General features: G+C 42.4%; 2 protein-coding genes across 2 annotated transcripts; both read left to right on the top strand.

The window, feature by feature from the left end:
* Window positions 1-3,610: 3,610 nt before the first annotated feature.
* Window positions 3,611-5,605, top strand: id3 (inhibitor of DNA binding 3). The gene is made up of 3 exons (XM_068580318.1): window positions 3,611-4,035; window positions 4,376-4,447; window positions 4,873-5,605. Exons 1-2 carry the CDS (start codon window positions 3,736-3,738, stop codon window positions 4,427-4,429), a joined length of 354 nt encoding a protein of 117 aa, XP_068436419.1. The 5' UTR covers window positions 3,611-3,735; the 3' UTR covers window positions 4,430-4,447; window positions 4,873-5,605.
* Window positions 5,606-9,096: 3,491 nt separating this feature from the next.
* e2f2 (E2F transcription factor 2) lies at window positions 9,097-20,351 on the top strand. The gene is made up of 7 exons (XM_068580458.1): window positions 9,097-9,898; window positions 15,382-15,481; window positions 16,130-16,349; window positions 16,923-17,084; window positions 17,199-17,313; window positions 17,451-17,649; window positions 18,447-20,351. Exons 1-7 carry the CDS (start codon window positions 9,623-9,625, stop codon window positions 18,713-18,715), a joined length of 1,341 nt encoding a protein of 446 aa, XP_068436559.1. The 5' UTR covers window positions 9,097-9,622; the 3' UTR covers window positions 18,716-20,351.
* The last annotated feature ends 521 nt before the right edge of the window (window positions 20,352-20,872 follow it).

Genomic DNA, 20,872 nt, shown 5'->3' with positions numbered 1-20,872 from the left:
TTGTGCTACAGCTGGAAAGAAAACTAACACATGTGTGTTTTGAATGTTTAAAGTATTATGTTGAGATCCCCAAACGGTTCAAATGGGTTGTAATGCCATACTGTCAACCAAACAGCGACAGTGGCATAGACATAGCAAGCTCAATCATGTTGGATAGAGTTTGCATTGCTTCTGAACAGCCACAATGGGCACATATTGTTCTGAGTGAATAAATCCATGAATGAAGTACGTGGGTGAGTTTCTTTCTTAATACATCGGGTGTCCTCTCATCTAAAAACGAGGCAACATCATTATGCAAAAGCTTAAACAAGAGACTCAAAGATAAATACCAAGTGACCAGTACAAATCAACAATGTGCATTAAATGTCATGTCGCCGCCTGGGTCACTGGGACAAAGGTTCTGGATCTGTAGGCTGTTCAAAGCCGATGGAGAGCACTGTAGCGTCTTTGATGAAGGACAGAGTGAAAACAGGGAGCAGAGGAGGAGGAGGAATCCTGCACGACACACATCAGGGATACAAAGAATTAAGTTTCAGTGTGTTTCTTGCCACTTAATTATCCCCGCCAAGATGGGCCTGCACTTGTGGATGAAAAAGATACCCTTCTGTATACAACACTGCCTCTCCACATGGCAGTGTGGTGGTTTCCCTCCCTCCTTCTGTCTCATCTCACAAGATGACCCTCATTACTCTACACTCTGTTCTGTTGTTACCCAGTAGAAAAAAAAGGCACTTTGATCACATTGAAAGAAGGTGCTTCGAGAGGTAAAGATGAGTGAACGGGTGAGATCCGGATCATGTGGAAACACATTCAGTCATAGAGGTGAAACAGATGTTTCGGCTTAGAATTATGTGACAGTATTTTAATACATGTTTGACCTTAGTTTTTTTTGCCCGTCAATAAAATACACAGGCTTGAAAATGTAATTGAGGGAGAGAAGTAGAGAAGAGGAGAGAGAGAAGGGGCGCTGCTAATTATGCATGGCGATTGTTGATGGCTTGATTGTCTGCGTCCAGCTGCACGGAGGAGCAGGGAGAGGGAGAGGGAGGGCGGGGAGAGAGGCAGACTCACTGACGCCAGGCTCGGAATTCTCCCATCCATTGAAAGAGAGACCCGATTGTGTCCGGGGCCTTTCCGACAAGCACCTGATCCTTGCCCAGACACACTACTGCGTGTGTGTGTGAGAGAGACAGAGAGAGAGAACGTGTGTGTGTGTGTGTGTTTTACACACTGATTTTACGCACTGAAAACTCTGGAATCTGCAGACAGGCGCTGTCATGGGAGAAAAATACTCTGTTGGCATTTTTGATACCGTAGAAATAGTTCCTACAGTTCCTAGAAATCAATCCAGAATCAGGGGCGCTGCTTTCTTTTGGATCAACAAAATCAACAACTCCACATGGAGGTCTTTAATCCCAAACCCAATGTGCCATTCAGCCCAGTTTGCTAGATCAGCAAATACGAACAATTATTTTCCCAGCAGACCTGGGAAATTTAGTGCAATATTTGACTTCCCCTTGACATATTTCAAAAAGATATTTAAGGTCAAAATCTTGTTTGGATACTGCACCGCTCACACAATATATCTTTAGAATAGCACTGGACCGAAGTCCTGTCTCACGGTTCAATATTGTGCTTTGCTCTAAAGTGAGTGACTCGTCATACAGGGTCAATGGTTGTGGGGGACATTAGGGGAGGGAGGGAGGGAGGAAGAGAGGGAGGGGAGGAATTGCCAGGATGAAGACAGCGACTTCAACATCTGCTGAACCTCTGCATAATGGGGAGGATATCTCCAGCCGTGCCCATTTGCATACAAATGTGCCTAAAATGAAGATAAGAACACATAATGTAATTAGTCATCGTCTTAAAATAGTCTGTTGTATTCAATCCTCTCGTTTTCTTGCATGTGAGGTTACATAATACCAAATTTGACATCATTATAATAGCCTACCGTTTAACCTAAAATTGATAGTTGCTCAGTTCAGAGTTGGTGAGACGTTGACGGTGGTTGTAAAATGTCTGTTGAACACAGGCCAACAGCCTGGCACCCACGGACCGTTGAGCAACCACTTTATCTAACTACTGTACATATAGGCAAACTTACTTCACGGCATAAAGTTAGACATAGACTCGCCTTGTCTTTAATTATGATCTCATGTCGACTGCTTTGCTGTTACTTTTCATCACGAGATTCGTCTCCGGGCCATGTTGGCATATTCATCATTGCACAATTGTGTATTTTTAAAGGTTTTCCTCAAACTTTCTCTGAGTGCAACTGCAGATGGGAGGAGGCAAGCGTGGGGGCGTAGCTCTGTGTCCGTGAGTGACAGACCCGGTCATCCAATTGGATCTCTGAGCGCCTGTGCTGCTCTCGCCTCTGGTGCTGGACTCGGGAGGGCGGGCCGTCTGCCAAAGAGGGGAGTGCGCTTTGGGGTGAATGGATGACGTCGGGAGGCTGGCGCCAGCATGTCTGGGACTGGCGCGTTAGATCAACACAGCTGGGCCGGGATAGGACACACAGCTGGCTCAGGCCTGCATTCCTCTACAAAACAGGATTGTGAGAAAAGGGGAAAATAAGACCCAAATAGGAGCAGAACGGGACGTGCTTTGATGTAAACTAAAGCGGAGCAACATTTTTAGTTGTTAAAATATAATTTTCATAAAGCTGTTTCCTCTCAACAGAAGGTTTGAGTTTAGCAGTATAAGTGACTGCACGGATCAAGCACACTTTAATATTCTTCACGAGTTGAATTATTGTTCATCAGACAGACATTGGCGCTGTTAGAAGGACTATAAACTATCTACACATAAATAATCAGTCAATAAATCCACATCCAATGACCGATCATCAGAATAACTTTTTCATTGCAATGTTCTAATGTAGAAAATAACCCAGCTTTCCACTGACCTTTTACCTATATTATATAAATATCTTATTTTCAACAGTTTTATTTGTGGATGCACACAGTGAGTCCTAAAACAAGCACATGCATTGATTGAATGTCTATTGTACAATAGGCTATCATAATACCTGTCTATAAAGTTTTGAAGAAGTTTGATTAAGTGTTCCTCAACTCAGTCAGACATGCTGCCAAACTCCATGAAGGATTTACAGCAAACAATAAAAGTAAGTCATGCATGAGTATCTAACCTGGAACATGATGACACGTATCTTTTACTTTTCTAGAATTGTAGCTGAAGTACAAGTGAGATAGAAACTGTGGTAAAATCTAGAATTAAAACCTCAATATTTCATTGCAATTTCTCCTATCGTTCAATAAGCTCCTTGTAAACTAAAAGTATTCCCTTTTTTTTTTTACTGGAGATTCATCAAAACGTGCAACGTGCTCCACTTTGAGAACGTCTTTCTGTTTATTTCAAACAAATAGCAGCACCTGGAAGAGGCGACTAATTGATTGACAATCCCCTTCAGGCATCCCAGCCCTAATTTCCTCATTCTTTCCAACGCTTCCACAAGGTGATATCGACCAATGAAAAGCGGCTTGCTCTTGTCACGGGCCAATCAGAGCCCGGTGCGAGAAAGGGGCCGTCAGCAAGCGCGCAGCGTATAAAGACCTACGCGTACGTCGCTGTCAGAGCACTGTAGCGATTCAGGACAGCGATAAAAGAAGACCTTAAGAGGAGGAAACCCTAAAAAAAAGAAAAGAAAAGAAAAGAAACTCTCACTCGATCTTCAATCCGAGTCGTATTGTTGTGATTGTTTCTATTTTTGCCATGAAAGCCATCAGTCCCGTCCGCTCGGTGAGGAGCTGCTACAAGGCCGTGTGCTGCATTTCGGAGCAGAGTCTCGCCATCAGCCGGAATAAACACTCGTGTCTGGAGGAGCCGGTGGGCGCCCTGTGCGACATGAACGACTGCTACTCCAAGCTGAAGGAGCTGGTGCCGAGCATCCCGCAGAACAAGTCGGTCAGCCAGGTGGAGATCCTGCAACACGTTATCGACTACATCTTCGACCTGCAGATCGCGCTGGAGGCGGAGGACACGGCCACGCCGGAGATGGTTTTGTCAATAAAGGTGAGGGGGAGATGCGGGCAGCAGCGTGGACTCACGCTCGTCCTTCAACATCACCAGGCACTGGCACCCACGTACAGCACGTCTTGTGTAGACCTTTGCACTATAGAGATATATGCATTGCCTTTTTACTTGAAGTCGATCTGGATTGTGTAAAGTGTGTTCCACTTGCAACACAACATGCGTCCCCGCTTGCATGCATCACGTTGAGGAGATGCTGATCTCTGATATGTGATGTTGTGGCAGAGATGTTACACCCCCGCACATACAGTTATTGTTTATATGCAGTACCATTAAGAGTATTGCCGGCGTCTAACTCTGCTTCGTTTTGCTCTCCATCCAGACTGCGGACCTTGCTCGCAATTTCTCCAAAGAAGAAGGGCGGTTGTGCCATTAAGGATGAAAGCAGATCACGGTATGTACTTATGATTTTATGATATAGGATCGTAATGTCTTCCCTGGAAATGGCTATAATCACAAGACGCATGTGTTTAGACACGGCATATATCTTCGGAACACTCGCTTAGAATCACAACAGTGTGTTGTTTTTAACTTACAAAATGAAGAAAAAAAAAGCTTAAAAATAAAACTTTTAATAGCAGCGAGAATAGTGTCTGCTTTGTTGAGGCGAAGGTCTCCGTGCCCTCCACATTAACTGCGGTCGCCAATTAGACAGGCCAGTGAATGTGTAGCGGATTCATTGCTATCTGCCTGGGGTTAATGAAAGTTCCATGCTAGGCGCCAGTCTGTCTGCTCCCCTCTGCAGGGAGGGAGGGAGGGAGGGAGAACGGGTGAGAGGGAGAGATCTGACTTCACTTTTCTTCCTTTCTCTCCATGCAGGTGCAGGGAAACACATGTCTCCACTTCACTCCGGGCAAGAGGACAAGAGGGGCAGAAAGGGTGGGATAGGTATTTGGGAAAGGAGAAGAAGAAGAAGGAGGAGGAGGAGGGTTTAAAGAAGAAAAGACAGAAAAAATGGACTGTTTCCTCGATGAGTGGGGATCAACGGTGGTGCATGAGCAAGAAAACCAAGACTCTTTTTTTTTTTTTGGCCCCTGGACAGACAAATCAACACACCAAAGCAGAAGCCAGGATTGGAAATTGAAAGCAACCGGCTTTGTATACCCTCCTCCAACAACCTGGCATCCCCTATAGGTAGAAGTAGAAACATTGGTACATTGTTGTTTTTATTTCCCTTTTTTTTTGTGTTGCATTCCAAGCCTACTTTATGTGGGTTGAACTCCACAACCAACCAGAATCCTCTCTACAACGTCTCACATCATCTCACATAATTTTCCCTGTATAATTTCCCCCGTCTAATCTGATTTCGAATGATCTGGAGACTGTTGCAACTTTTTACGAATGTGTACATATCTGCTGTGGGTATGTAAGGTGTGAGTCAATTTGGATGTTGGTATTTTTTCTGAATGGGAGTTTGGGTTTTCTTAGGTATAATCAGAACTCTATACTAGAGTTAATTGTAAATGTTTGTAGGGATTGTGTTATTTCTACAGACAATGTGCTGTGAGTTTCATAAACTCTTAATTATAAAGTTTGCTTTGTATGTATGTTCTTATGTAATGAAATAAAAAAAAAAGATATGAAACACATTGGCCTTTTGTGGTATACATTTATGAAATAACGAAAGCGTGTGAAAACTAGACGTGTTATTCATGAAATGAAGGTGACACTGGCGAGACTTTTTGTCTTTCGCTGACAATGAAACGCTGATACAACAGGATGCATTCAGAAGAATCTTGAGGTGGAGTGGTTGGAAATCAAATGAAGGGAGTTTCCTTAAAGTGCATTTCATTTTCCAAAGAAAAGAAGAGCAGTTGAATTTCCTTGTGTAAGAAGAGCGGCTGTTACGTGATCAGAAACCAACCATTCAATCTTAAAAGCATTGAACATTCATGACACCAGATCAACATGTGCATAAATGTATTGCCTTGACCTTGGAGGCTGAAGCGCATCACCTGTATAGGAGCATTTATTCAACACTTCCAATAGGAATATGTTTGCACTACCTTTGATATGCCTTTATGATGTGACAACTTCACTTATGTTATTCATATCAATTAGGCCGATAGAAAGATTACTACTCTCTAAATCCATGTTACTGTACTTGGCTGCTCTCAAAAGCTGATCAAACTACTACACCTTGTGGAGTTAACTGGAATTTCAGGCATTAAATGTTGTTACATATTACCACAGCCTCATCTGGATCATTAGCAACCATACATATTCTTGTAATTTATTGATTTACCAAAAGAGACAACACAACAATCAGACTCCACAATATGTTGAAGAGTTGCATAAATAGATTAGTTCCAACCTTCATACTGTGAATAATGAGGTTGCACCGCTATCTAGTGGTGGAAATGTGTTACTGGCTCGATAGGTTCAAGCTTGTGGACTTTTAGGAAATTAACGACAAGGCAATTTGCAATAAATACTACGTTGTAAAATTGTTTTTAAAATCCATTCATTTATTTATTGTTCGATTCTAAACTAAATGTTATTGTCTCAGTACTTCCACTTGTGCAATGACAAAGTTGAATATAATCAGGTGTTGTACTCATTTGCATTATGCTGGAAGGCATTAACGTTATTCGTGCCTCTAGTGTGCAAATCAGGGGATCCAATATAACACGAACTCCTTGATCGATCAAACAATTGAAAAAAAAAAGAATGTACACTCACGTAGTAGAATCAACGACTAACTGATCTACATAACTTTTACAAAGGAAGTATTATGTGATTCTGCGTTAGACACTTTTTCATGATATTTTATCTGCTTCAGATACATTTTGTTACAATATATGGATGCATTGACCGTTTACTTACAGAGAACCAGCAAAAAGAGGAACCAGAAACAACAATCAGGGTTTCAGTATGCTGAAGACCAGATCCCAGTTCACACCAGAAGATGGGGGTGTTGGATCAGAAAGCAGCATCATGTCCTCCTGACATCCCAGGGATTTCAGCACTCTTTGAACACAAGATAAGCTTGTTGTTTTGGATCTCAACATGAATCTGCAGGTCACGGGTGTCTGTGACATGGAAATGCAACCCTTTGACCTTGTAACAAACCCCAATTGGTTCAATACAAGGGAGGGATTACTGAGTGAAAAAACAAAGCAACTCCGGCCTAATTGCAATCCATATAACTCGTCACTCACTTGAACTACATACAACTCTGTGCAGCGGGTCACGTTTTAGCATTGGTCAAACAAAAGCCCATCATTGTTGTTTTTAATGTTGATGTGATAGCACTTTGCCTGGCCCCAGTGAGCTGTCGTGTGTGGGCTTTCACACCCTACTTACAATGACTTTAAATAACACAGATAACGCGTTAACTAAACATTGAACTTAAGGGAGTTTAGAAAACAGTATTACATGACAAGTAATATTATAGAAATAAGAATAATATCATGGCTTTGCTGATTTAAGTATCCAGTATTGTGTCCCATACTGTATCAATCAGTTAATTTGAGCCCACGTGTACTTTGCAGTTCTAATAATCTTAAAGACAGGGGGGAAAGTTGTTCCCTCATCATTTTATTAATATTTTTTACAATTTAGGCCACATTAGATTAATAAGAAAATCTGAACTACTATGATTTACGTGGCATCTCTAATGCATTGCACTTTATGTTGTAGTTTCATGTGAAAGAGGAAGAAACAGAGGGTGGAGATGATTTAGGTTGCACCATGTGGATTACAATTCTGTTCGTATTTCCAGTTACTAGTGTCTGTTTAATTTTGCAATATCATGTGCTATTCACAGCAAATGTACCACCCACAAGACAATTAAGAATGATCTTATCTAATCCAGTTTAATAAGTAAGCAACTGTGTCAGCTTTTTCCCTCACCCAAGATCCGATATATATATATATATATATATATATATATATATATATATATATATATATATATATATATATATATATATATATATATATATATATACACTATTCATTAATTAATACGTAATTTGGTGCTATATTGACCAAATAAAGTGTGCGTTAGAACATTCTTTGAGTTGAATGATTTGAAATGATGAGGAAATGTAGTTCAAAACTAAGCATGACAATAGGACTTGCTTTGGATGGGAGTCTGCTTTGCCTCGGCCAATGGGGGTCAACTCATATGGCTTGGGTCTATAGCTGTGGGTGGGGGAGGGGTTGTTTTCTTTCAATATCTCCTCTGAGCCAATAAGCAAGAGTGGTACCAAATGAATCCAATTATTATCTACAAACCATCCCCATCAACACCTTGCACCAGGCCCCTGTACTTTCATCAAGTGGAGAAGTAGGTTTCCATGCACAATGAAAGAGCTCCTTTCTTATTATAGAAAAATAAAATTCATACATAGTAACATATTATTATAGTAAAATATTATTTATTATCCAACATTTCCCTCTAATTTCAATTGGAGTGTCTCCGAAGTGAGATTAAGTTCCCCAATATTTTAAATATATATGCACTATATTTGATTGCCCAACTTCTTCAGAGAGGCTATATCGCAGACATAATTATAATGTATATCAAGTTACATTTTCAAATATCACAGTGAAATTTTTAAATAAGAAATTCTGAATCTTTTGTATGTGATACTTCTGTAATTTTTCATTTGATAAATTTAATTGAAGCTTAATATGATGCAAGGTATGAGTAAATCATGGTTCAATACGTATATTGGTCCATGATAACCACAAAATCTTCTGTAACCACAAAGTAATAACCCTCTTTTTACGCATCATACTGTCTGATTACACAGACTGGACTCATTCAATTCCAAAATAATAAGTGGTCATTGTCTCCAACTCCAGACTGGAAGATAAAAGAACATTTGTCCCGAAATTACGCTACTATCCCTTTAAGAAGACCAGCCCCATCCCGCGAACAACTGTTTTATGCAAATATGACAAGCCGAACGTGCCTCGAGCCAATCAGAGGCGAGTTCTAACCGCGGGAGATCTGAATTTCGCGGGACGAAGTTTGGCGCTAAAAAAGCAGTTCTTCCCCAGCTCTTGTCCTGTTGTATGGAGAGCGGAACTGCGAGGCGGACGGACAAGAGTCACACACCGGGTCGCATTCTGCATCAGAGGGAGTCACTACAACTTGTGTATCTCACGGAGGAAGCTGCTCTCAAAGAGACGTGGAAGCCTGCTGGTACTGGACTTTAAAAATACTGTATTTGAAATATATATATATATATTTTTTAACCATCAGTTTTTGCAACCTGTACAGCAAGCTGCCCCTGCACTTTGCTACGGGACAAAGGATAACAACACCGAGTCGTATGCTGTAATTTACTGAGGAATAGTATTAGAAAACACAGCTGAATTGACTGTTCACCCTATGCATTTTGCAGTTAATATATGGATTTCAGCTGTATGAGTTGCTCCTGACTTTCTTCTTCTTTACGTGAGTTATACTATTCGCAGGGTAGATACATCAATTCATACAAAGCCTGCAGCAGCAGCAACTTGCCGCTACAGGGAACGGACTAAGCGGAGCATTGATCGGTGCGCTTAGCGACCAGCTTGACCAATCCGGTTAAATTTAGTTTACTCAGGGAAAATGATGCGGATGCCGAAAGGCGTCTCTCCGGCATCGGGTCGGCCAGCCGCGGGGCTGTCATGTCCTCAGCAGAAGATCAAGCTTTTGTCCACCGGAGGAGTGAAGACCGAGTTCTTCAGCACCGGGCTGTCCAGCCCGCCGATGAGCACGGTACCGGCCGGATATTTCACGCAGATCTGCAACACCGCCGCGGCCGAACAAAGAGCCAACAGCCTGTATTCAACCCCCCACGGACCAGAGGCTAAACCCATCAGATCATCCTCCGGGCGACTACCGGTACATAATCTAACACACACTCCAAAACCAGCATGCATCACAAATGCACACTTTATTCTAAGAAACGAAACACAAAGTGTGTCCAGTTTGAGTGAGTTGTGTGTATGTGTGTGTGTGTGGGCGGACTAATTATGGATTCCCATTGGTATGCATGTGTAGCAGCGTTTAGGGCACGTTCAAATATGTTTTGACGTGATAAGCCACAGAGGAGCCACTGTGACTGCTGCTGGACGTGCATGAATGGTGAGGGTCCCTTTTGCCTGCCATGTTAAGTGTGACATCTTTTCCCACAGGCCAGCTGGAGCTAGACACCACCAGAGGCTGTGTGTTTGATGGTTTTGGTGAGGGGCAGAGGAGGGGGGGGGGATGTATCGTTGATATTGTTAGGGGCCCCTTGCTTATGAAAAGAAAGAATGAGTGGCCTCCACAGTGGGAGATAGCTGGGGCAGCTTTTACACAATCAATGAGCGTGTTGGTGGTAGACAACAATGTAAACACAGCATTGTACTCTTCTATTAACCATTGTGAACTTAACATCAGCTCTAATTTGACCAAAAATGTGTTCCTGAGTCATGAGTAACACATTTGGGCAGCCTTTTTTGTAATCACACCCATGTGACAGCTGCTCCGACTGTCACTGAGGCAATGCAGGAGCTGTGCAACCTGTTCACGTCACTGTAGGAAGACGGTGGAGGTCAGAGGTCACGGCTGCACAACTGGTGGGTTCTCCTGCTTGTGTGTGTCGGCTCCGGACAACAGAGCTGTTAGAAACACTAACCATCACTCTGGACTGTGTGATTTGTTCTTGTTAAAAAATGAGCGCTATATCTGTCATGTATAAACGTTACACTTCCTATTCGTTAATGGGTTCACTGAAAAGCTTTATGATCTGAGAGGATTGGATCACACTCAGCAACGTGTGAGTGCTTCACAGCTGCTGATGCTGGTTATAGTTGGTCTTCTCTCTCTCTCTCTCTAGCCAGCCTCGGCCAGGCTGTCCTTTAGAGTTAGTGAATTGTGGGAAGGCTAAAGGGGTTAAGGGTTAGGGTGAGTACAGGCCAGGGTCTTCAAATCTCATGTTAACCTTTTGCCCTTGAAGCCTGTATTTACTAATAGGCCCTTCAAGAGGATTATGTGGACATAAGTAAAGTGAGAAATAGGCTACCACCTGGCTTATCATATGCAACAGTGAACTCAATTACAGTTCAAGTCTGTATTTTGGGGGGATTGGTACATGTCACATGTTAGAAGTCTCCATTTTGTTTGCTGACTTGGAAATGTGTTTTACCCCGTTTAATCCAGCAATAAAACCCACTCATGTGTGACAGATAGTTTACTTCTAACTTGCCCACGCTGCAGTGAAGTGTGTTTGATGTGGGTTGATGGGGATTATTACACATATGATGCGAGGCAATTATCAGACGATGGTGACGTGCAGCTGATAGGGAGCAGACGAGGGAGCAGACTTGTGTTTTCTCACTGATAATGGGTGTTGTCTATTCTTTCACTCTGCCGAAAATACAGTACACGTACATGCGTTTGAGTTTGTGGCGGCATTCTTTTGTGATCTTAGTTATTACAGGTTACCACAATTCACCCCATGAAGGAGTGATGCACTTTTGAGTCTGCAAAGCAGGTTTCAAGAGTCCCACAATTATGAAACTTCCTCCATACGTTTTATTAAATAGATAAACCTTCAGTTGTAGGAGAAAAGCAACATAAAGTCTGAAGAACAACTAATGCTGTGAGTAGGTAACGACCGTGTATCTTGTTATAATAATAATAAACACAACTAAAGTATTTCCATTTAGTTCCCCTTTGTAAAGGAAGGATATTAAATTGTTGTGTTACTTCTATCTACCCTGCCTCACAACGTTTAAGGTTTCTAAGTTGAGGTGAAGTTGTGTTTTCAGCTACAGAGCATCACCGCAGCAAGGACTAAACATAAATGATCTGGTTTCACAAAACCTGTTCACAAATGTTTTATTCTAATTAGTCGACCTACATTAGCAGCACATGACAAGACAAAAGATGCAAGGATTGGTGATTAAAATAGAAAAATAGACTATTTCAGTTCATCTCTGAACTTGAAGATCGTAGTAACTACAGAGTCCTCTTTTTGTGTTTGCTGACACAGTTCATTTCATGTTCAGTCTTATGTTTACAGGAAGTGTTGCTTCTTCATGTACAGCTCACTTCCTTCAGCTTAAACAGCACCAGAGTAACAGCTGTCTATTCAGCTTGGCTCAGGATAAGAACCAGAAAAGAAAAAAAAAATATATATATATATATATATCCACAGTCATGCCGAATAATACCACATCTAGCTTTCTCGTGGGGTGTAGTTGAAAACCCTGAGAAGTTAATGTTTCACTGCATGACGTTAACTTTCGCTGGACCTTTCTTATTAATGATGTCGACTGTAGTAAAAGGCAGTGAATCAGTGATTGTCATGGGACTTTTAACCAGGGTGTGAACGATTGATAATGTCGCGTCACTCTTGTTTCCTTTCGGATTAAAGGTGATGTAAATGTGTTACAGGATCCAGGCCTCGCACCAAAGTCCACAGAAGCCTTTTCTGTCTATAACAGCTGCTTTCTATCAAATCTCATCCTCAGAGCAAACAGATGAATGAATTTGTCTGTTTCAGATGCAAAACGCCACATTTACTACGACCGAATGGCAGTGTGGCAAAAAGATGCTTCAGCATAATGTCCACCAGACACAATGTGCCACTTATTTCCTGCGTATGTTATGTGGCTGTTCTCATATTTGTACGGAATGTGCGCAATCCGCCAAAACTGCATCAGCATTGATATCAGCTCTATGAATTAGCCTTTCTGTCACTTTGTGGGAAAACAAACTTCCTTCATGTAACTTCCAGTGTGGTCTTCAATCGCCAGAGATTCTTCTCGGATGCCCTCCGATGAGCCCCCATCAGACTGTTGACACCCAGGTGTAACACAGTCAACTATATGCACTCTCCCAAAGTCTCACTCTGCCTGTCTATTCCCTCTCATCCACCTTTTTACCCTGGCCTCAGGCCAGCGATGGTCTTGGAGCAAGTTGTCAATATGGGATTTATTTTGCATTTCAAAGCAGCCGACCCCTCCCCTCCACACACACACACATACACCTCTCTATGACCTCTTGAGAGCCACGTTGACAATCGGCAATACAGGCCTGGTTTTTCTTTTGACTCTCCGAGGGTGCGGTAGTGAGGGGTTTGTGAACAGGGGAGTAGATATTAGCAGGCGTACTGTAACTTGCCCTTGGCTTGGATGGAATTTGAGTCCCATGCAGCCCGGCAGACCAGGTCTGTTGGTTTGAAGAGAGGCTCAACTGCAGAAGTCCTTCACATGACGGGAATTTGTGTGTCAAACGCCCCGCATGAGATTTCACCACAGCAGCCAAAGAATGTAGAGCAAACAAAAAGCCACGTACGGTGGTACGTTGGGTGTAACTGGACAGGCAAGTCTTGGAGATAAAGAGCTAAAAGGAGTGTGCACAGGCCTTTCCCATTTCCTCTTACAGCAATTGACCGAAAAACAGTGTCTTGCTACGACAACTTATTTTGAATTGAGTAACGCTAACTATAATAATTGCGTTGCCCACAAGGCCCAGCTTTAGTTTCTTGTGCGCGACCCTGTTGATCCACAAACAGCTGCACTTTTTACACCGTGAAATGGTGTTTGCGCAGTATGGATGACTCACAAGAGAAATCCCTCATGCGAAAAAGGGAGCACGCAAGCCCTTACAGCTGCAGGGTGAAACCGTTGGTTCCCCTCTCACAACATGTAAATGTCACCATGCCTGTGGCTGCACCTCTCAATTTATAGGCCTGCAAGCCTGAAAAATGTAGACACAGTGCAGCTTGATCTGCACATACAGGTCATGGCAGTTCACCTTATTTGAATGTCAAGGCTGCTCCTTTTACATTGACTGGGACTGACAATCAAGTAAAACCAGACAGGGCTTCTTTCTATTTAACTACAGCTGACAGACTCCTCGTAGACACTCCTCCCAGTATCTGATTCCTTTCTGCGTCCCCTGCTGTTTGGCAGCTACTGTCAGGGACTCTGAGCCAACAAAAACACAGCTTTTAATCGCATATGCAAATACTAACAGTTGTAGTTTTATTCAGAGTAGCTGGTCACTTCCCTGACCTGCGTCTCTCCGTCCTACTGAAGCGCGTGAATGCTGTGAGGATTGAAAGCTGCTCCGCCAGCAGCACTTACACGTGCTGCGCGGCTCCAGATGTCACCAGTCAACAGGTGGAAGTGTCAGGGAGCACACTGGGACAATGGCACCCTTCATGATCCACACAGGCGCATCCACACATGGTTACGTCAATTCAGCAAAAGCACTGCGGTGACAAAAAGGGGCTACTGTTGCCCAAGCATTTGTGGGGAGTGTTGGAGGAAAGACGAGTTTGTGAGACAATACAGAGCTAAAAGAATAAGAGAGGACACAATTATAGATGACTGAGGTGTTGGCCCATCCAGATGCGGCCAATTACTCGGTTAGCCGCGTTTTTTTCGTGACGAATGAATGCCGATTGACTGTGAACTCACTCGTCCGCGGTGTTGGAATTAACAATTAACTTGCAGGAATTACGCACGTTAGGTTTTTGCCACCTTGTGCAACTTGTCAGTTGTTCATTTCTCAATCCTGTGAGGGCTTCACGTGACTTTCGCTTTTGTTTCATTGGGCCTATTCACTGAAAAGTAGTGATCACAAGAAGATATTATATTGTAGTCCAAAGGTTGTGTGTGTGTGTGTGTGTGTGTGTGTGTGTGTGTGTGTGTGCGCGCTTTAGATTGAAGCTGCAAGTCTAAGTGTATGATGCGTTGCGGTGATAATTAAGTAATCGTCTGTTTGGGTGGAGAGCCTGTGTGCTAAGCTGTGGAGGAAATGTAGGGAGGTCTGAGAGGGGGAGGAGAGGTCCTTGAGTAATTCCAGGGATTTCATTTTATTTTGCAGGCAGTGGGTTTACGGACGATCACCCCCTTTCCCTATTCCTCCACTCACACACACACACACACACACACTCACACACGCACACACACACACACACTCACACACACTCACACACACTCACGTATACAAGATCAGCCCCTCCTGAAGTGCTTGGGAAAGTGTGACGAGTTGCTTTGTTCCTGCACTTGAGGGCTGTTGGCACATTTACGACACTTTTCAACAACCCCCTATTCCTCACTTGTGCCAGCATTGATGTCATTGTTTCATGGATTGGCTGGACGGGCCTCACACACTTCATTCTCATGATATCATTTGTCGAGTTGGATGAAAGTTTGTTTCCAGCCGACCATAATGTATAACATTAAAATGGGGAATATATATATATTCACTCTGTGTATTCTCATAATGGCAAGGATTAGATCATCGGGAATGCTGCAACTATGAGCTTTCTTTGGTCTTGTCTTTGTGTTTGTACTAATGAGCATGAACTCCTTCCTCTCCAGGCGAAGAGGAAGCTGGATCTGGAGGACCCTCTTTACCTGCCAGAGTTCCGCACACCAAAAGGCAAAAGCAGCATTGCAGCCAGGATACCAAGTCCAAGGAGTGAGTACGGCAACGTCAGATCAGAGAGTCGATGGATGTGAGCGAGGTGGTGGAGCGTAGCGGGTTTTGTGTGTAGATACTCGAGCAGCACCAGTGGGAGGAGAGGTATCATCTCTGCCGTGCTTCTATTCACGTCCAATCGAGTTGACAGGAGAAATAGGGAGAGGGCGTTCGAAGAGAGCCCCGTCCTCCAGCAGGAGGCACACTCGGAACGTTGAAACAAAAAAATGGAAGTAGCTAAGACAATCTGCAGAAAGTTGTAACAATAATACAATAGGGCTGGGACATATAATGATATCGACTTGGGTATTGTAGCATGACATACTTGTTGTCTTTTGGTGGTTTGAAAGGCTGCATTACAGTAGAGTGATTCATTAAAGTAAATATGTGATTTTCTGAACTTCTAGCTGTCAATATTTGCCTATATTATCTTCTTATTCCTGTTAAATTATAAGTAGGACATTTGAACATATTGTATTCCTTCCTTACAACATTTTGTGTAAATATATCAAAGTTCAATTTAAATATTCTTTATTATGACTTAATTTCACGATTGCTTAAATATCCATGTATTTTTGTCGATTACTGCTGCTTTTATTTCGTACTGTTCGCCTCCTCATGTGCCTTTGTCTGTGTCTTTGCCCTCAGCTCCAAAGTCTCCGGGTGAGCGCACACGGTACGACACGTCCTTGGGCCTGCTGACCAAGAAGTTTGTGGGTCTGATCGCTGAGTCTCCTGATGGAGTCCTTGACCTGAACTGGGCCACTGAGGTTCTGGAGGTCCAGAAGAGGCGCATCTACGACATCACCAATGTCCTGGAGGGAGTCCAGCTCATCCGAAAGAAGTCCAAGAACAACATCCAGTGGCTGTAAGCATCGATGCAAAAGCAGACGAGTGATCCCAACGTAAACGTTTTACCAACGTGATGCTTGGTGGGAGATTTGACTCTAAAACTATGGGCAGCCACAGTTCAGTCCTATAAACACGTCTTTCAACAAAATCAGATTCAGTTTATTTGCATCTGTCAAACAGCTCAGACAAGGCTGCGATATCTGCCAAGCCACTCACTGTGAATTGCATTATGAGCTGGCACTTCTCATGTTCAGTAGTGGTTCAAAGTGAGGGACCGGTAGAACAGAGACAACTATCATGTGATGCTACACAACACAACACCTTCATTACAATACAATTCAAAAGGTTGTGTTTATTAAAACACTGTTGTGTGTTGCTAAAACTCAGTGGAATTATTCCTTCTCACACTTAACGTATCTGCCCTCCAGTGGCTGGATCTAGATCTAGACAACATTAAACAGCCTCCACTGAACCATGTAGACTGATATTGTCTGTTACACTGTGTGTTTTGGAGGTATGACAGCTACAGTTTCTCCTGCAATCAGATCCTCACATTGATTTATTGTGTATGTTCATGTGTTCCTTTTAGGGTTGGAGACGTATTTGAGGGTGGTGCAGGGGGAGGAGAGAAGGCTTGCTCCCTGAGGAGAGAACTTGGAGACCTGGAGAGAGTAGAAAGATCTCTGGATGACCTCATCCACTCCAGCACCGCACAGCTCAAACAACTCACCGAATATGAAGACAATAAGAGATATCCTTTACATCCAGCTGTGTTTGCTTGTGAGTTAGTTTGTGTGATAGATAAACACAATTACTGGTTGTCTTCTGGGTTTGGTGACACATTGACCCCTTGACCACACACTACGTTAGGCTATGTGACATATCAGGACATTCGCTCCATCGGCACTCTCCGAGACCAGACGGTCATTGCTGTCAAGGCCCCCGCGGACACCAAACTGGAAGTGCCAGACACGGCTGGGGTGAGAACACAGATTTCAAAACCAACAGATTTAATTGTGTTCGGAAAAAAAACTCTCCAACAGAGAAACACATGCAATGAAACTATGAGTGTCGTACTGTATATTTACATCGTCTTTTTCTATCTTTCTCCTTACAGCAGGGATCGTTACAGATCTATTTAAAAAGTAAGAATGGCCCCATTGAAGTCTACCTGTGTCCAGAGGAGGGTCTTGAAGATGCCAGTCCGGTTAAGAGCGCTGTCACTCCTAAAAAGGAGTTCCCTCAACCCCTCGGCCCGCCAACTGCAAGCATAATGGCGCCACCAAGCTACTGCGTCAAAGAGGAGCCTTCTGAGTGTAAGCTGGGTTTAGACTTTATACTCTCACTGGGAGATAATTGGTTGATGGGTCCTTTTATTCCAACAATAAATTGTGTGTAAAGCTCCAATTGCAACTATGCACAAGTCATGGAGAGCTACTTTGCTTTTGGAAGCAGTCAGCTGAAGCTGCTCTGGCTCTGTTCAAAGTAACAAACACGGTAACACAACTCTGCCTTGAAGCACAACAATCAATCTAATGGTTACAACAAGATTCTTAACAATCATGAATCGGTGCAGTCCAGTCAGGTTTTGACAAGGAAGAGGGATACTCTGAATTAAAAAAGACAATGTTTTTGATTATTTCTTCTTTGTTTTTACTGACCATTGTGAGTCTAAAATCTTTTATTTTATTTTTATTTGTGAATTTCCAGCAGTTAGCTAAACTAATGCATGAGAAATGTGTCAATGTTGTGATCTAACTCTCTTAAAGGAAGTGTACGATGGTATTTCCCAAAACATTCTCCATCAATGATGCACTTTAGCGCAGTTTAAAGTGCCATAGCAGTAAGTATCAAATAAAAAAAAAGAGAACATTCAAGATAATGGAATTCAATGAGGAAATAATTCAAATGTGTACTCAAGAAAGTTACAAAACATTGCAAAAATTACTAACTATGAATACAAATGTTTGCAATTTACAGAAAAAATACAACTTGTTGGGTAAAAAAAATGCAACTAAACTAAAAATGTGTCGATAATAACCACAACTAAACAGTCAAGAGACATGTAAGGCAAAAAACATGAACTAATGCTCCGTCCTTTTCTTAATCACAGTCAACGTATCTACGGCTGCTGCAGCCGCCTCCTCAGCCGCAGCCTCCACTCTGCTGGATGTCGAGGGTCTGCTGGGTTTGCCCCCCAGTTTGCTCCAGATCACAGAGGACCAGCTGCCTTGCACCTCTTTCGTCACAGACCCCAACACCCCCTTTGTCAGTTTCTCCCCACCTTTGGACCACGACGATTACCTCTGGAGCCTGGAGGATAGCGAGGGAGTGTCAGATTTCTTCGACACCTATGATCTTGGAGAACTGTTGAAGAGCTGAGGTGTAGGTGAAGCGGGCAGGAGGACATTTGGGGAGATTAAGGGGGGAAATATTTAATTTAATGCCACCTCAAGGTCGGAAACTATACACTATAAAGCCATAACTCTTTGTTTTTACCATGCCTGTTTTAATGTTGATGATTCCAAAGGAGGAGTAACACCGTGTTTATTTTAACAAAGTAATATTAATTTGTACATAAAACTGACTCGGAGGTTGGGTGAGATTGACACACGTGTGTAATCTCCAACCATTAGGAAACGCAGTTTAAAAAGCAAGCAGTGTTTTGGATCACTCACATTTTTCAGATTGCGCTACAAACTCAAAACATGTAATAACGCTTACAAACACAGTAGTTATCGTGCATATCACATCCCCGGGCAACACAATCTGTTGCATTCGGTTCAGTGTGACAACTCAGGAATCGTTTTCTTCCTTGTTTCCAAAGTCTAAATATGTTGTTCCACTCTTTGGCCCGTAGGGGGCAGCCTTGTATTATGTCAGCTTTAACTGCCGTGCAGCTTTACAGGATTCAATCACTGGAATTAGTGTAAGCTAAAGCCATCAAGAACTAAACACAGGGTGTGTTTTGCAGAGTGCAGCTATCTTCAACACTGACCAAATCAAGCTGTGAATAACACTGGTCCTCGTAGATCCACAAGCGTCTACGGCTTCAGTATGGCTCATGTTTTTTGCTCATGTTGCTTCTGTCTGATAAGGTTTGCTCTTTCCTGCCTTGAGCTATTTCCTCGGGCCTCGTGCCTGTTTGGTGCTGCGTTGTGTGCCACAATGTGAAAGGCAGCTTCTGACACCAGAACGTGGACCCAGATCCAGAGTTAATGGCTCCGAATAAGTACTTTGTTGACACACGCGATCTCTGACTGAGCAGAAGAGTCACTCTTGTTGGTTTGGCAGCTTTATTTTCAATCCAGGTGCTCCTCTATAGATAAGAGTTTGCTGATTTTGATTTAAACTGTTTAATTCAGTGGTGTGAAACTACTATTGTATTTCTAAAGGAAATAACCAAAATGAAATGCAGCATCTGTGTTGCGGATGTTCGTGTTAATTGATGTAATTAAGGTTTACTTAGAGTAGAGATTTGCTTTTACTCTTGTTCAGAAATGAATGAAGTCTGTTGATTTAGCAGCAACAGAAACAAGAAGGTAATTGTACCTTTTACTGTTCAAATTTCAAGCCCATGAATGCTTTTCCTCAAGGAACCAAGCTCAGAGTAGCTGCAACTTATATTTCTTCTTTTTTTTTTTTAAGCGTTCTAGAAATTTGGAATATTTGAATTTCGTATTGATGTATTTTGGCTTTCCTCTACCTTGCAGAGATAAGCTAAGTGTCCTGTCCTAACAAAACTTGAAAACGTGTGTTTGTGTGTGTGTGTATTTGACAGCTTGGGAAATTGGTGTCATGGAGTGTTTGTGTGTGAGATTTTACAATGTAGATTAGAGAATGTGAATTCAGATTTTTAGTTTATTATTATTATTTTTTTCAATGAGCATTATTTTTTTGGTATTTGTACATAATTTGTTTTGTATTTATACCTATTTCCTCTGAATTTTTTGAAAGTCTTTTTTACAGAAGACTAATCTGTTCTTGTATGACATGCGGCACTTAATATTTTGTAATATTGTGTGGTTTGTTTAGGTCTGTTTGAAATTATTAAATAAATGCTGAAGCCATGGTTTACACTTGGAACTGTGCTCCATTTTTATTCCTCTGCTCATGTCAGGAACCTTTTCTTCCTGGCAAACATTTTTTCAAAGGCAGTTAAAATAAAAAAGTCAACGCAGCATTCAGCTTCATACATCGTTGCTATCCTTTAATATGATCTGACTAAAATTCACTAAAAATCATAAGGGATTTTGTCTTCAAGATACATAGGACCCAGAGGATCAAAGCAAACCAGTGAGGATATGGACCTAATAAGAGGGGACATTTTAAAGAGAAAGAGAGAATCGGTTGACATGAAGAGGGACAATTAGGCCTTCTAAACTATAAACCCATTCAGACAGGTGGACAAAACTACCCATCATCCTTTGTTATTTGGTTGCTTTGGAAACATGTTCACAAAAGAGGGCGGTTCCCCAGGAGGTCAAAGGTCACTGTGTCACTGGGCTGGTATGGATAGTGCCAATGCATTCTGTTGGT

The sequence above is a fragment of the Clinocottus analis genome, unplaced genomic scaffold (assembly GCF_023055335.1).
Source record: "Clinocottus analis isolate CAN_PGR_092001 unplaced genomic scaffold, fCliAna1.0.p SCAF_17, whole genome shotgun sequence".
Classification (NCBI taxonomy): domain Eukaryota; kingdom Metazoa; phylum Chordata; class Actinopteri; order Perciformes; family Cottidae; genus Clinocottus; species Clinocottus analis.
This window is presented reverse-complemented; position numbering and strand designations above follow the sequence as displayed.